This window comes from Daphnia pulex, chromosome 11 (genome assembly GCF_021134715.1).
Source record: "Daphnia pulex isolate KAP4 chromosome 11, ASM2113471v1".
Lineage (NCBI taxonomy): Eukaryota > Metazoa > Arthropoda > Branchiopoda > Diplostraca > Daphniidae > Daphnia > Daphnia pulex.
Window position 1 is genome coordinate 2,390,825 of NC_060027.1, and position 10,486 is coordinate 2,401,310.

The window sequence follows — 10,486 nt, forward strand, 5'->3', positions numbered from 1 at the left end:
CCGATTAAAACTTTGTTATTGAGTTATTGTTGATAACCGTGAGGTCACACGTATACCGACCAATGTTGGTAATAAAGTAAACCAGCAATTGCGCAGCTCTTAATTTTTTCAGTAGAAATGATTGCGACAGCGTCTTAACACAGGATTTTCCAAATCTGATATGGCTGGCTTATGTTTCTGTCGCGTTGAATTGATAATTCAGAGCGAGGTTTTTCAAAAAGTCAAGTTTTGTTGGCCGATCAGACCAGAAACAATTTCGTTGCTCGTCGGCATCACAAGCCATGGATTCGTCCTCAAAGAGTTTGTACGATTGGCTGCTAATTATTCTTTTAGTTCTTACAGCGGTTCCAACTGGTTCTTCTGCAACTCCAGTTGCGCAAAAAAATGCTCGTGAGTTACTTATTTTTTTAAAACATACTATTTTTCGAATTGTGTCGCCAACGCATTTCATATTTCCATTTCAGTGTGTCAAAATTTTCAATTTGAAATGCGGAATTGGTTTTCGTGTCTGCTGTATTTCCCTTTTATTTTGTGGTTATTTTTTTAACAAATGTAATTAATTCATTGCTGATTTATGTTCTTGTTTTATCGCCCAATTGAAACATTTTTAGGAAGACTTTCTCAATTCGAAGTGAGCGCCAGCCTTACAGTCAATACTTCCGCTATAATAGCTGCCAACAACGCTGTAGCTACAAAAGCTGCTGTCGAAGAAGATTTCATGACTCAATTGAGCCTTCACATGGACTGGGAACATTTGCTGTCACCTGCTCCACTCAGCATCGGACTTTTAGGCGATCTCATCATCATGTCGTCCCAGGCTCACGATTTTGCGATCGACAGCGAACTGCCAAGGAGCGGTGAAATCAAGTACGTCAAATACCCCAAGAGCTTCCGCGCCACTTTGGTTCAAATCGCCAACGGAGGCCACCGCGCTTTCATGATGGCCCACAACAACATGGACAAAATCAAACTGTTAACGGGCGACGTTCCGGCCTACATGAGAGAAGCCACTCGAATTCTGGTGACGGGCGACGAAGAGCTGGTTCAGGACTATCTTCCGGCGCCATTGAGTCGCATCCGGGAATCGGCTGTTCAGAGCGTCCTGCTGTCCAAAGCGGTCGTCTACCAATTCGAGCACGTCATGAATTTGACGGCGGAAGTGCTTGAAATGTGTACCAGCGAAAAGAGCCAACAAGAGATGAATCTAAGAGAAAATCTGGATAAGGAGAAGATTCTCAACTTTACAATTCCGTTGGTCCAGCAAGAAATAGACCAACTGAACCAGACCGTGATGAAAGATACGGCGATAATGGATCGGGCCGAAGACGATATGCGTCAGGCTCTGAAAGAAATGCCATCAGGATGGCAAATAATCGGCATGGATTTCACCGAGAGTGTGGCCAATATGGCGACCTCGTTCTTGACAGGATTGGGAAGGATTGCCAATCCTATCTCATTTTTTACTGACTTCAAAAAGGCTGTTTCCCAGGGGTATAATCCAGAATCGGATTCCAGCAATGATTCTACTTCCGGCGCCCAAGTTCCTGAACCGAGTTTGTGTCTCTTGCAGCACCGTATGCAAATCTATAATCTGTTTGGTATTGCCAAAAAGTTGTGTCAAACCAACACGACCTTACAGTCCATCGACTCGGCTAAAGGAATATACAAAGCCACTTCCGACTTGAAAAGATTGGACAAGATGCTGGATGCAGTCAGCGAATGTCAGCCGATCGTTGACGTCATTGAAGAGGCCAAGTCCGTCGCAAATCAACTAGCAGACTTGGCCAAACTGAAAAAGTCAGAGAACGTTACGGATGAAGATTTCGCCCAAGAACGAAAATCTTCCTTCGAAGACTTGAAGGAACAAATGAAAAGCTTGCAAGCTTATGCTGGAAATTTGCACGAATTGGTGCTGTCAAATCAGCAGGCCGTCCCCAACAAAACACCGCTATTGTCCAGAGCTCAGCAGGCCAATTCTGGTGGCACAGCTAGCCAACAACAGCTGGCCAATTGCCGCTTTAAGGCCGACACGGCACGGGCCACTTTTCAGCATACCCGTGAATCACTCGACAAGAAACGCGCATTGATGATGGAACACAATAAAGAGTACATCAAATTGCTGACGGAACAGCAGAGTCTGAAACTAGACCAGGTTCGCTACGACGAAATCATCGCCGCCTTGCAGGAAGGTCTCAGGACATTGGGTGTATTGAAAGAGCATTGGACCAAATTGGTCATGTTCTTCCAAAAGATAGCCAACATTGTCGAGCATGTCGCAGCCAAGAGCATTGAAGATTTCGCCAATCACATTGAGACTACCAGTCAGAAGCTCAAGCACGTCCATAAAGAATTCGTCATCGATGCCATCTATTCCAAAGCTTTGAAAGCTACTCAGGCTACCGCTTTGGTGCACAATATGGCCACCACTTACCTGGATGTGTCTGGTAAATATATCATGCCCAGCGTAGCTATTCTCAGTCGACTTAACGCCATCGATCCGAGAACGGCTAATGTTGAGCGTGCCAACTTATTGGCCAAGTGCCAAGAGGATTCGCAAAATATCGTCGATCTCATTATTGTGGAAAAGGAAAAAGTCATCAGGAAAGTCGAAGCCCGTGAAGCGCAAATCAAGAAAGAATATGCCTTCCTCAACGACATAAGATCCAAACAAATTGAATTTCTACGGCAGAAAACGCAAACTGAAATGCAACAGCAAGTTAAAAGAGGTAAATTGAATCAAAACCAATTGTCGGCCGCAGTGGAACAGACACTCGTCAAAAGGATTGAAGACGACGAATTCTTGAGAGAAAATCACGTTTTCAATTATCAAATCAACTCGGAAGAAGTTGAACCTGAAGAATTTTAAATTTTATTAAGGTTTTTAAACGGTGTTGTTGCCAACAACTCAAACCAAACGGGAATAGACAATACAAGTTAGTTTACACAGCAATTTGTTTAGCATTATTAACCCTCTGGTATTAAATATACATCCATGTAAATGATTTTGTAATGGCGTCGACTAGCACTAAAGCGTGAATATTTCATACACCAAATAGGCAATTTTCGAAGAGCAGTAAAAAGCCCAACCTAGATAACTACAAAGTTTATTGGAAGCATAACGGTATGGCAGTTGTGTACTACACACTGTTGGTATTTTCAAAAGACAATTTCTCTTAGCGATTCGTCAGCATTTCAAGAATATTTTCATGTTTAAATTTTCGAGCGACGTCTGCTGCCGTGAGTCCAAAGTCATCTTTCTTATCGATCAACACTTTATTCTTCAGCAGAAACGTTACACACGAGTCCTAATTAAAATACATTCCTAATTATTAAACAATTTTAACCACTGGATGGGCAAAATAAGGTTTGTACCTGCTTGTGGTGAACTGCTAAATGAAGGGCTGTTCGATTGCTGACATCCGGTTGATTCAGATCAGCTCCAGCTTTCATCAACGAGGTCAGCCTTTTGACGTTTCCTTTAGCGGCGGAACTGCACAGCATTTCGCCAATCGTGTGAGGTCCATTCGTCAAGTGAGCACCACACTGGACCAAAACTGATATCTAAATAGTCAAATTAAAAACAGAAGAAGTTTATAAAAAATCCAACAGTAAAATGAAAACAATAATCAACACGTACAACTTCCTGATGATCACCAGACACGGCCGACATCAATGGCGTGTTTCCTAATCGATCCCTCGAATGGACGGATGCTCCTCTGCCCAGCAGGAACTCTACAACCGACAATCGGCCTTCACCAGCCGCCACATGAAGTGGAGTTCTACCATCACTGTCAGACGCAGACAAATTAGCACCGTATTTCTCCAACGATTCGAGTTTCGATAAATCTTCCGTCTATACACGCGACAAAAACAGAATCAAATTACACAAAGCTGAAAAATACAAAGAATAATAGTTGAAAATCACCTTGACAGCGGAACAAATGAGTGAAGGAAAGAGAACATCTTTGAGTTGGTCCATTTCTTCACTGGAAGACAAGTGCAGGGATCGCGCCAAAGCTTCAATCAGTTCCATTTCTTTGACCAGCGTCGTATGCGGAAGCGTCAATTCTCCCCTCAAATTAGTCATCATCATTTGCCTCTTTGTGTCGAGATCCCACTCGTCTTTCGACAAAACGTACGACAATTTCGTCAGGGCGGCCTCAGGAGTCATATCGGCACCGGGGATGACTCCAGCTTCCAACAGCGCTGCCCCAGTTTCGTAAATGGCCTGAACAGCGCCGTGGCAGCACTGCGTCGTATTGATAATCAAAACGCCCTTTTGGGTAGCCCTACGCAGTTCATCGATGAGATCCAGACGATTAGAAGGGACGTTGCCTAGAACGACAAAAAGAAGATATTAAAATAAGTTGTCGATAGTGGGAAAAGCTACTAGACGGTCAAACTTACCCGATCCGTATGTCTGCATGACAATGCCTTCGATTGGCGGATGAAGAAGGGCGCGAACAGTTTGAATGGTGATACTGGGAAAGAGTCGAAGCAAGCAAACATTTCGATTCAAAATGGAATGGACACGAAACCGATCGATCGTCACCGGTCTAAAAACAGATCTGTATTCCACTAGAAAATTGAATGTCAAGCCCAAAGTTAATATTGCAAAAGCGACGCAAGAGTCTCGCATATTCATATTCAATTACCGTGCACGTCAATGCCAAAGTGGGCGAGCGACGGAAGATTGGGAGAGTCGAACGCGTCAAGGGAACCGTTGGAGCGTTTAACCGTCCGGTTGCCACGGTAGAGTTTGTGGTTGAAAAAGACGCAAACCTCGGGGATGCAATAGCTTCCGGCCACGATCAAAGCCCCGAGGAAATTATCTCTTCCGTCGCTTCGGATTTCGAAAATGGGAATCTGCGAACCGGTGACAATTACCGTCTTGCCCAGGTTCTCCAGCATGAAAGACAGCGCCGAAGCCGTGTAGGAGAGCGTGTCGGTGCCGTGGAGGATGACGAAACCATCAAAGAGTTCGTACGATCGCTGCGTAATCGAGAAACCCGTTAAACGTCAAACGCAATTCATCAGCGCGTCAAAGAGAGAGAGGTAGGAAATGCAATCTCACCCTCAGATCCTTGGCGATATTGATCCAGTCATCCATTGTCATGTTCGACGAGTCCAATAACGGCTCGTACTCGTAAATGGTGTAGAGAATGCGCTTGGCGTCGGGACCGAGCGAAGGCAGAGCCAAAGGAGCCTTGTGGGTGTTTCCGGCGCCGAAACGAGCCGTCGCGTATTTCTCGTCGTGCAAATGGATGGCCTTTCGGATCATTCGTTCCAGCGCATTCGCCATGGGCACCAGAGCTAAAAAAAAGCAATAAGAATCAAGGTCACAAGATGTTGCGCAACACGGAGGAATTCGCGTAACATATCCAAGGCCAAACATCAAATAAAGCATCCAGGGACTCTATAAACAATTACAAGCCTTCGACATAACTCCGCCGAGTTCCTATCTGCCACGAAATTAAAATAAAAAAGGCAAGTCATGTAATTTGCTTTCCTTATCAGTCACATGGCGTCACAACAATAAATAACTTATCACCCTAGAAAAACAAAGGAGAAAGTTTTCGGCGAAAAAGCTATCCGGGTTTAATGACTTTTGGCATCTTCCGCCGAGAATGAAGACCAAACTGGTTTAAAAATACCGAAAGAAAAAGAGGCGTGGCTGAAATTTAAATTTAAAGTAACACGATTACACGCTGACAGCGTCAGTCGTACCATGTGACGTCAATCCGGCCTTCCCACAACCGGATCGATAAAAACGAAAAGGACCATGTGGGTATATAAGAGTAAACAAGGCTTAATTCTTACCTCCATTCTCGTTTCTCATCATGCCGATCGTTCCCCCTGTAAAATGAAACGAAAAAAGAAACAAAATAATTAAAGACCATGTTTTCATTTCAATCCAATCGTTCGCCATTTATACCCGTGTAGAGAACCAAGACTTTCGATTCGTTCTTGGCTTCGAGGTTGGCGCAGACGTCCATAGACGAGTGGCGCCATAGTTTCTTGGGAACGTGAGCCGCGTCGATAGGAGGGCCAGCGTTTCCCGGCGATGTAGAAACAATTTCGCTATCGTCGTCCGCTTCCAACAAGGCACAAGACGCCGTCGCCATCGCCTCCGTCTCCTTGCGGCTGCTGCTGCTGCTCAGCATCGTCTCTACCGTCTAGCCAGAGTTACAGAATGTAACCCAAATGCGTACAGCAGCACGATAAAATCAAAAGAAAGACAAAAATATCGGATTAAACCAAAAACAAACATCGAGAAAGCAGATAATGTCAAAAAACAACTTGATTATTGGAAAAGAAAAAAACAACAAAAAACTACAGAATCAACGCAACTACTATTTACACTTCGTACCTCGTCGTTCCACTTTTGAGAGGAAAAATAAAAAAACCCCAAACAAACGACGACGCTGCTACTTTTGATTTTTTTCGTTTGGTTAAAAGACGCACAAACCTGCGCTGTGAATTTCACTGAGGGCCGAGAGACGATAGCGATTTAACAACTTGGCTTTTTTTCGTTTCGCGAAGGAGATCTCCTACGAGCGTGTCTGTGTGTGCGCAACGGCTCCCAATGTGTGATGTCGAGCGCGCGCAGTTTCCTCGCAGAGTTCGTTATTTTTTTTTTAAAGCTGACACACACACACAGCAAAAAGAGGCTGATGCAATCGAGCTGCGAACCCGAGTAAAATTACACGAGACAAACACACACACACAAGAGAGAACAGAGCATCAGAATGAGTAGTAGGAGCACAGAAGCAGCTTTTACTCGTTTTGGTGAATGGGGGAGCCAAAGTGGGTGTGGTCAAAACGAGAATGGAGGAGAGGTGGGAGTGGCCAAATCGAGAAATGTCGAGCCATCGGACGAGACGCAGAGCAAATAGATTTGTCGATTTCGCCTTACTCTCCCAAGGACATGCGCAGCGTCTCTCATTTCTCTCTCGACTGGGGGGGATAGATAGGGGGAAATGGCAACATGGCATGCCAAATCGAAAGGGCGGGAAAATGGCAATCAGTTTTATGTTTAAATTATATGAACGAGTCAAGTGATTCCAAAATGCAAATGTTGAAAAAAGTTTACAAATGTTGAACACGAATCAAATTGATTAATTCATTTCCAAAAATGGGGTCCGACGCCGATTTCTCTTCTTCGAAATAACCCGAATCTCTTACCTGATCTATTTTTAAGCAATCGTCCCGTCACACACCCACACACGCACAAACACGCGCTTTTGAAAAATGTCTACACGGAAGAAACGAACTCGGTAGGCGGATCCACGATTTTCTTTTCTTTTTCGCAGACGGTCGGAAGAGCGCGGGTTCTCGTTTATTTGATTGCCGGCGAATCAATTCGGTTCGATTGCTCTACACACACACAATTTCGTTTGTGTGTTGCCTTGCCTAAAATAGATGCGATAATTTTGGTTTGAATTGAATGAAGAGAAACACCCGAGCTCGTCGCACCTGCAAGGCCCGACGACGAAAACGTTTCGATTTCTTGTTTTTGGGTTGAGCATCCACAAAATGGTCGTGTATTCTTTGTCTTGTTTTTCATGACGTGTCGCTTTTCAGCCAAAAGAAACAAAGGTCTTACAAAATATTTCGAATCAAATCGCACCGTATGATCGGGGGGGTTGAGGGCGGGAGGTGGTTTGGAGCAGATTGCAAAGAGAAAAACGATTCTCAAATTTGTTTAAAATCATGTAAGAACTTGCAAAAAAAAAAAGAGAATAAAGGTGCGATGGAGACAAAAAAAAACGAGGAGATATATAATGCAGACGACGTCATCGGGGGGCAAGAATGTCTTGGGTGGGTGGGATAGGATTCAGTAATTTTCTTTCCAAAAATTGTTTTGAGAAGTTTAAATTTCAAACTAACCGCGTACATTTGAAATGACCAAATGACGGAAAATTCTGATCCATCCGGAAGAACGACTGTGGGGGTGTGTAGTAGGAGAGGGGGACGATGATAATAACGTTGAACGGAAATGAGGATACAAACAAGTGACAAGTACTAAACAACTACTTCGATCGATGATTTGAGAGACAGAATTTTAAGAAAAAAAAGGAGAAATAAACAATTTTGAATCCTTTCTCTCTCCGTGTGTGAAACTTCTTTTCGCTTTAGACTCTCGGGCACGCGACGCTCACTTCTCCATCGTCTTTCAAACGGCCGCGCTGCAAAAGCCAAGGAAGAGGTGGACATTTTGTTTTTTAAGAGAGAGGGAGAGAGACCGGATGTGTTGAGGTGAAAAAAGTCTCATCGCCTTTCAATTTTTTTCCAGTTGCGTCACACATTTTTCTTTATTGTTATCAAATTAATATTCAGAACGCACGAGAAGGGCGACGACGATATGAGAACACGAATCGGTGAATTATTGTTTTGAAACTTGATAATTTTTTTTTCCTTTTTAATTTGGTTGTCTTTTATAATTACTTCCCACAAGGACGACGCTGCGCGCACATACTTCCGATTCTTTTAGTTTTTCGCTTTTCTTTTTGTGTGTGTGTCTTAATAACGGCGGGGAGGCAGGTCTCGATCTCCGAGTGGGGCGGCGCCCGGATAGCTGTTGGTACAACGGTAGAGAGAGCATAGAGACAAGTGTCACGAATTTGGACGGTCGGAATATACAGCAAATTCAACAAAATATTTCAAAATGAAAATTTTGATTTACTAATGAGAAGATGTAAAAAAAAAATGAAAAGAAACTACGACAGCCATGGAGGGGCTGTATTTGTGTCGGATCTACGCAAAGTGGACCGCGAAACGGTCAGCAATGAATCGAAAGAAAATCAAAAGCCAAAAAATTTCCCCGGTCTTTCACCGCGTTCACTTGGCCTAGACCACCACACACTTTTTAGAATGCTACTTTATTTGCGTCGAATAAGTTCCTATTGGCGAGAGCAACGACTGGACGACAACGATAGAAGGCTAGAGATAGCTTACCGTCTAGAGCCGTATGGGTCAGATGGCACCGCTTCGTACACGTCACGATCAAATCGACCACTGAAAAGTTGCACAAGGAAATGAAATTAAAACCACGAAATGCCGAATTCTTTCCGCTGCGGTTTCAGGCAAAGGTAGCTTACTAGGTGTCACCCATTGGGCCAGGAGGTGGAGTCCTTCTGCGGTATTCAGGTCCGGCACGTGATGGCGGGTAATCGGCTGAGGGTGGTGGGCGCCTGTCGTATGGTGAACCGCCCATCGGAGGCATTGGGCGACGATCCCGATCACCGCCACCGTAACGGTCTCCATAAGCTGGCTCGTAACCACGTCGCTCGTATGACGGTGGGCCATAAGGATCGCGGGAAACAGGAGCAGGTCCACGCCGACCGTACATGTCAAAGTCCTCATAGTATCCTGGAAAATACATTTATCGTTAAGATTTTGAAATTTGCAACCAAGACATTTTGAATGATTGCCTCCACCATTTGAAGGAGGTAGACCACCTGGAGGGCCATATCGGTCTCCAAGACCTCTTGGACGGTCATAGGGTGAAGGCCTGCCACCACCGAAACCTCCATTGCGTCCAACAGGGCCACCTCCACGACCACCACCTGGTGACCGTCCACCTCTGCCTCCTCCACCACCACCACCTCCTCCTCCGGCTCCTTTCTTTCCAGTTGAGGGCTGAAACGAAATGCAATGTATCATTAGTCTACATTCGATGAAGTAACTTGACATCAACAGTGGAAACATTACCTCAACAGTGATGCGAGAGCCCATAAATTCAGAGTTATGCAACGCAGCGATAGCTCGTTTAGCCATTTCTTCAGATTTCATGTGCACAAAGCCAAAACGGTTAAGGACGTCACATTCTGTAATGACGCCATACTTCTCAAACAAGGCGCGTAGGTCTTCTTGCTTCGCATCGAGAGGCAAACGTCCAACGAAAATTTTTGTCTAAAATTCCCATTCAATTAGAAAACAGAGACATTAATGAAATGACTTTTTCGGAAATTTTCAGGCGGTATCAACCCTTTTTGAAATGTTTGGTAACTTACCGGCGGTGCGGCCATTTTCTGTCTAGTAAGTTATATAAAAAAAAATCACACAGCGCAAAAGTCCCTTGCAAAGTTGTTCAGCTATTTAAATTGACAATAATTTCAATACAAGATTGGATGTCGAAGGATTCAGCGAGCGCACGAAATTCGTAAAAGTTTCACACGTAAAGAGCCTTTTTTTCTTTTTCTCTCCTTTTGGCTGGGTAAGCGTCAGAAGCCGGGACCGAGTTGCCAGATTGACTAAATAATTTCTTTTTTTTTAACAATTAAAAATAATGTTGATATATCGATATATTGAAAGTAATTGACAGCTAAAATCGATTTCTCATTTTTCTCATTTTCTTTCCCGGGTTATTCAAATAAAATTAAATGTTTTACTTAACTTTTAATAGCTTGAGAAAACAAACCATGCAGCAATGCAATAAAAAAAAATTTGCTATCCTACTCTCTCGAAATGGTCCAGCCATCTC

At 44.0% G+C, this 10,486-nt stretch overlaps 3 protein-coding genes across 7 annotated transcripts; 1 reads left to right on the plus strand and 2 right to left on the minus strand.

Moving 5' to 3' along the window:
• Positions 1–115: 115 nt before the first annotated feature.
• Positions 116–2,950, plus strand: LOC124207968. The gene is made up of 2 exons (XM_046605623.1): positions 116–390; positions 612–2,950. Exons 1-2 carry the CDS (start codon positions 282–284, stop codon positions 2,864–2,866), a joined length of 2,364 nt encoding a protein of 787 aa, XP_046461579.1. The 5' UTR covers positions 116–281; the 3' UTR covers positions 2,867–2,950.
• LOC124207969 (L-asparaginase-like) lies at positions 2,847–7,181 on the minus strand. 2 transcript variants are annotated; one of them, XM_046605626.1, is made up of 10 exons: positions 6,371–7,181; positions 5,936–6,176; positions 5,821–5,856; positions 5,075–5,313; positions 4,656–4,992; positions 4,408–4,578; positions 3,926–4,335; positions 3,638–3,853; positions 3,373–3,561; positions 2,847–3,305 (listed from the first exon to the last, which is right to left on the minus strand). In XM_046605626.1, exons 2-10 carry the CDS (start codon positions 6,162–6,164, stop codon positions 3,174–3,176), a joined length of 1,959 nt encoding a protein of 652 aa, XP_046461582.1. In that variant the 5' UTR covers positions 6,165–6,176; positions 6,371–7,181; the 3' UTR covers positions 2,847–3,173. The 2 variants fall into 2 exon arrangements, with proteins under 2 accessions (XP_046461582.1, XP_046461581.1); XM_046605625.1 differs by having other exon boundaries at positions 6,470–7,177.
• Positions 7,182–7,506: 325 nt separating this feature from the next.
• Positions 7,507–10,258, minus strand: LOC124207970 (RNA-binding protein 4.1-like). 4 transcript variants are annotated; one of them, XM_046605630.1, is made up of 6 exons: positions 10,017–10,258; positions 9,715–9,915; positions 9,435–9,642; positions 9,102–9,372; positions 8,959–9,018; positions 7,507–8,189 (listed from the first exon to the last, which is right to left on the minus strand). In XM_046605630.1, the coding sequence occupies exons 1-6, from the start codon at positions 10,029–10,031 to the stop codon at positions 8,177–8,179; spliced, it is 768 nt and encodes a 255-aa protein (XP_046461586.1). In that variant the 5' UTR covers positions 10,032–10,258; the 3' UTR covers positions 7,507–8,176. The 4 variants fall into 4 exon arrangements, with proteins under 4 accessions (XP_046461586.1, XP_046461584.1, XP_046461583.1 ...); XM_046605628.1 differs by lacking the exon at positions 7,507–8,189 and adding an exon at positions 8,286–8,578 and having other exon boundaries at positions 9,441–9,642; XM_046605627.1 differs by lacking the exon at positions 7,507–8,189 and adding an exon at positions 8,286–8,578.
• Positions 10,259–10,486: the final 228 nt, after the last annotated feature.

Bases quoted from the DNA above. Each gene is read 5' to 3' on its own strand.
- LOC124207970 (XM_046605627.1), bottom strand. The intron at 9,643-9,714 runs GTAATGTTTCCA...ATTTCGTTTCAG, and splicing joins GCTCTCGCATCACTGTTGAG to CCCTCAACTGGAAAGAAAGG. The intron at 9,373-9,434 runs GCAATCATTCAA...TGTATTTTCCAG, and splicing joins ACCTCCTTCAAATGGTGGAG to GATACTATGAGGACTTTGAC.
- LOC124207968 (XM_046605623.1), top strand. From the start codon at position 282: ATGGATTCGTCCTCAAAGAGTTTGTACGATTGGCTGCTAATTATTCTT. The intron at 391-611 runs GTGAGTTACTTA...AAACATTTTTAG, and splicing joins AGTTGCGCAAAAAAATGCTC to GAAGACTTTCTCAATTCGAA.
- LOC124207969 (XM_046605626.1), bottom strand. From the start codon at position 6,164: ATGCTGAGCAGCAGCAGCAGCCGCAAGGAGACGGAGGCGATGGCGACG. The intron at 4,993-5,074 runs GTGAGATTGCAT...TCGATTACGCAG, and splicing joins ATATCGCCAAGGATCTGAGG to CGATCGTACGAACTCTTTGA. The intron at 4,336-4,407 runs GTAAGTTTGACC...TTGTCGTTCTAG, and splicing joins CATGCAGACATACGGATCGG to GCAACGTCCCTTCTAATCGT.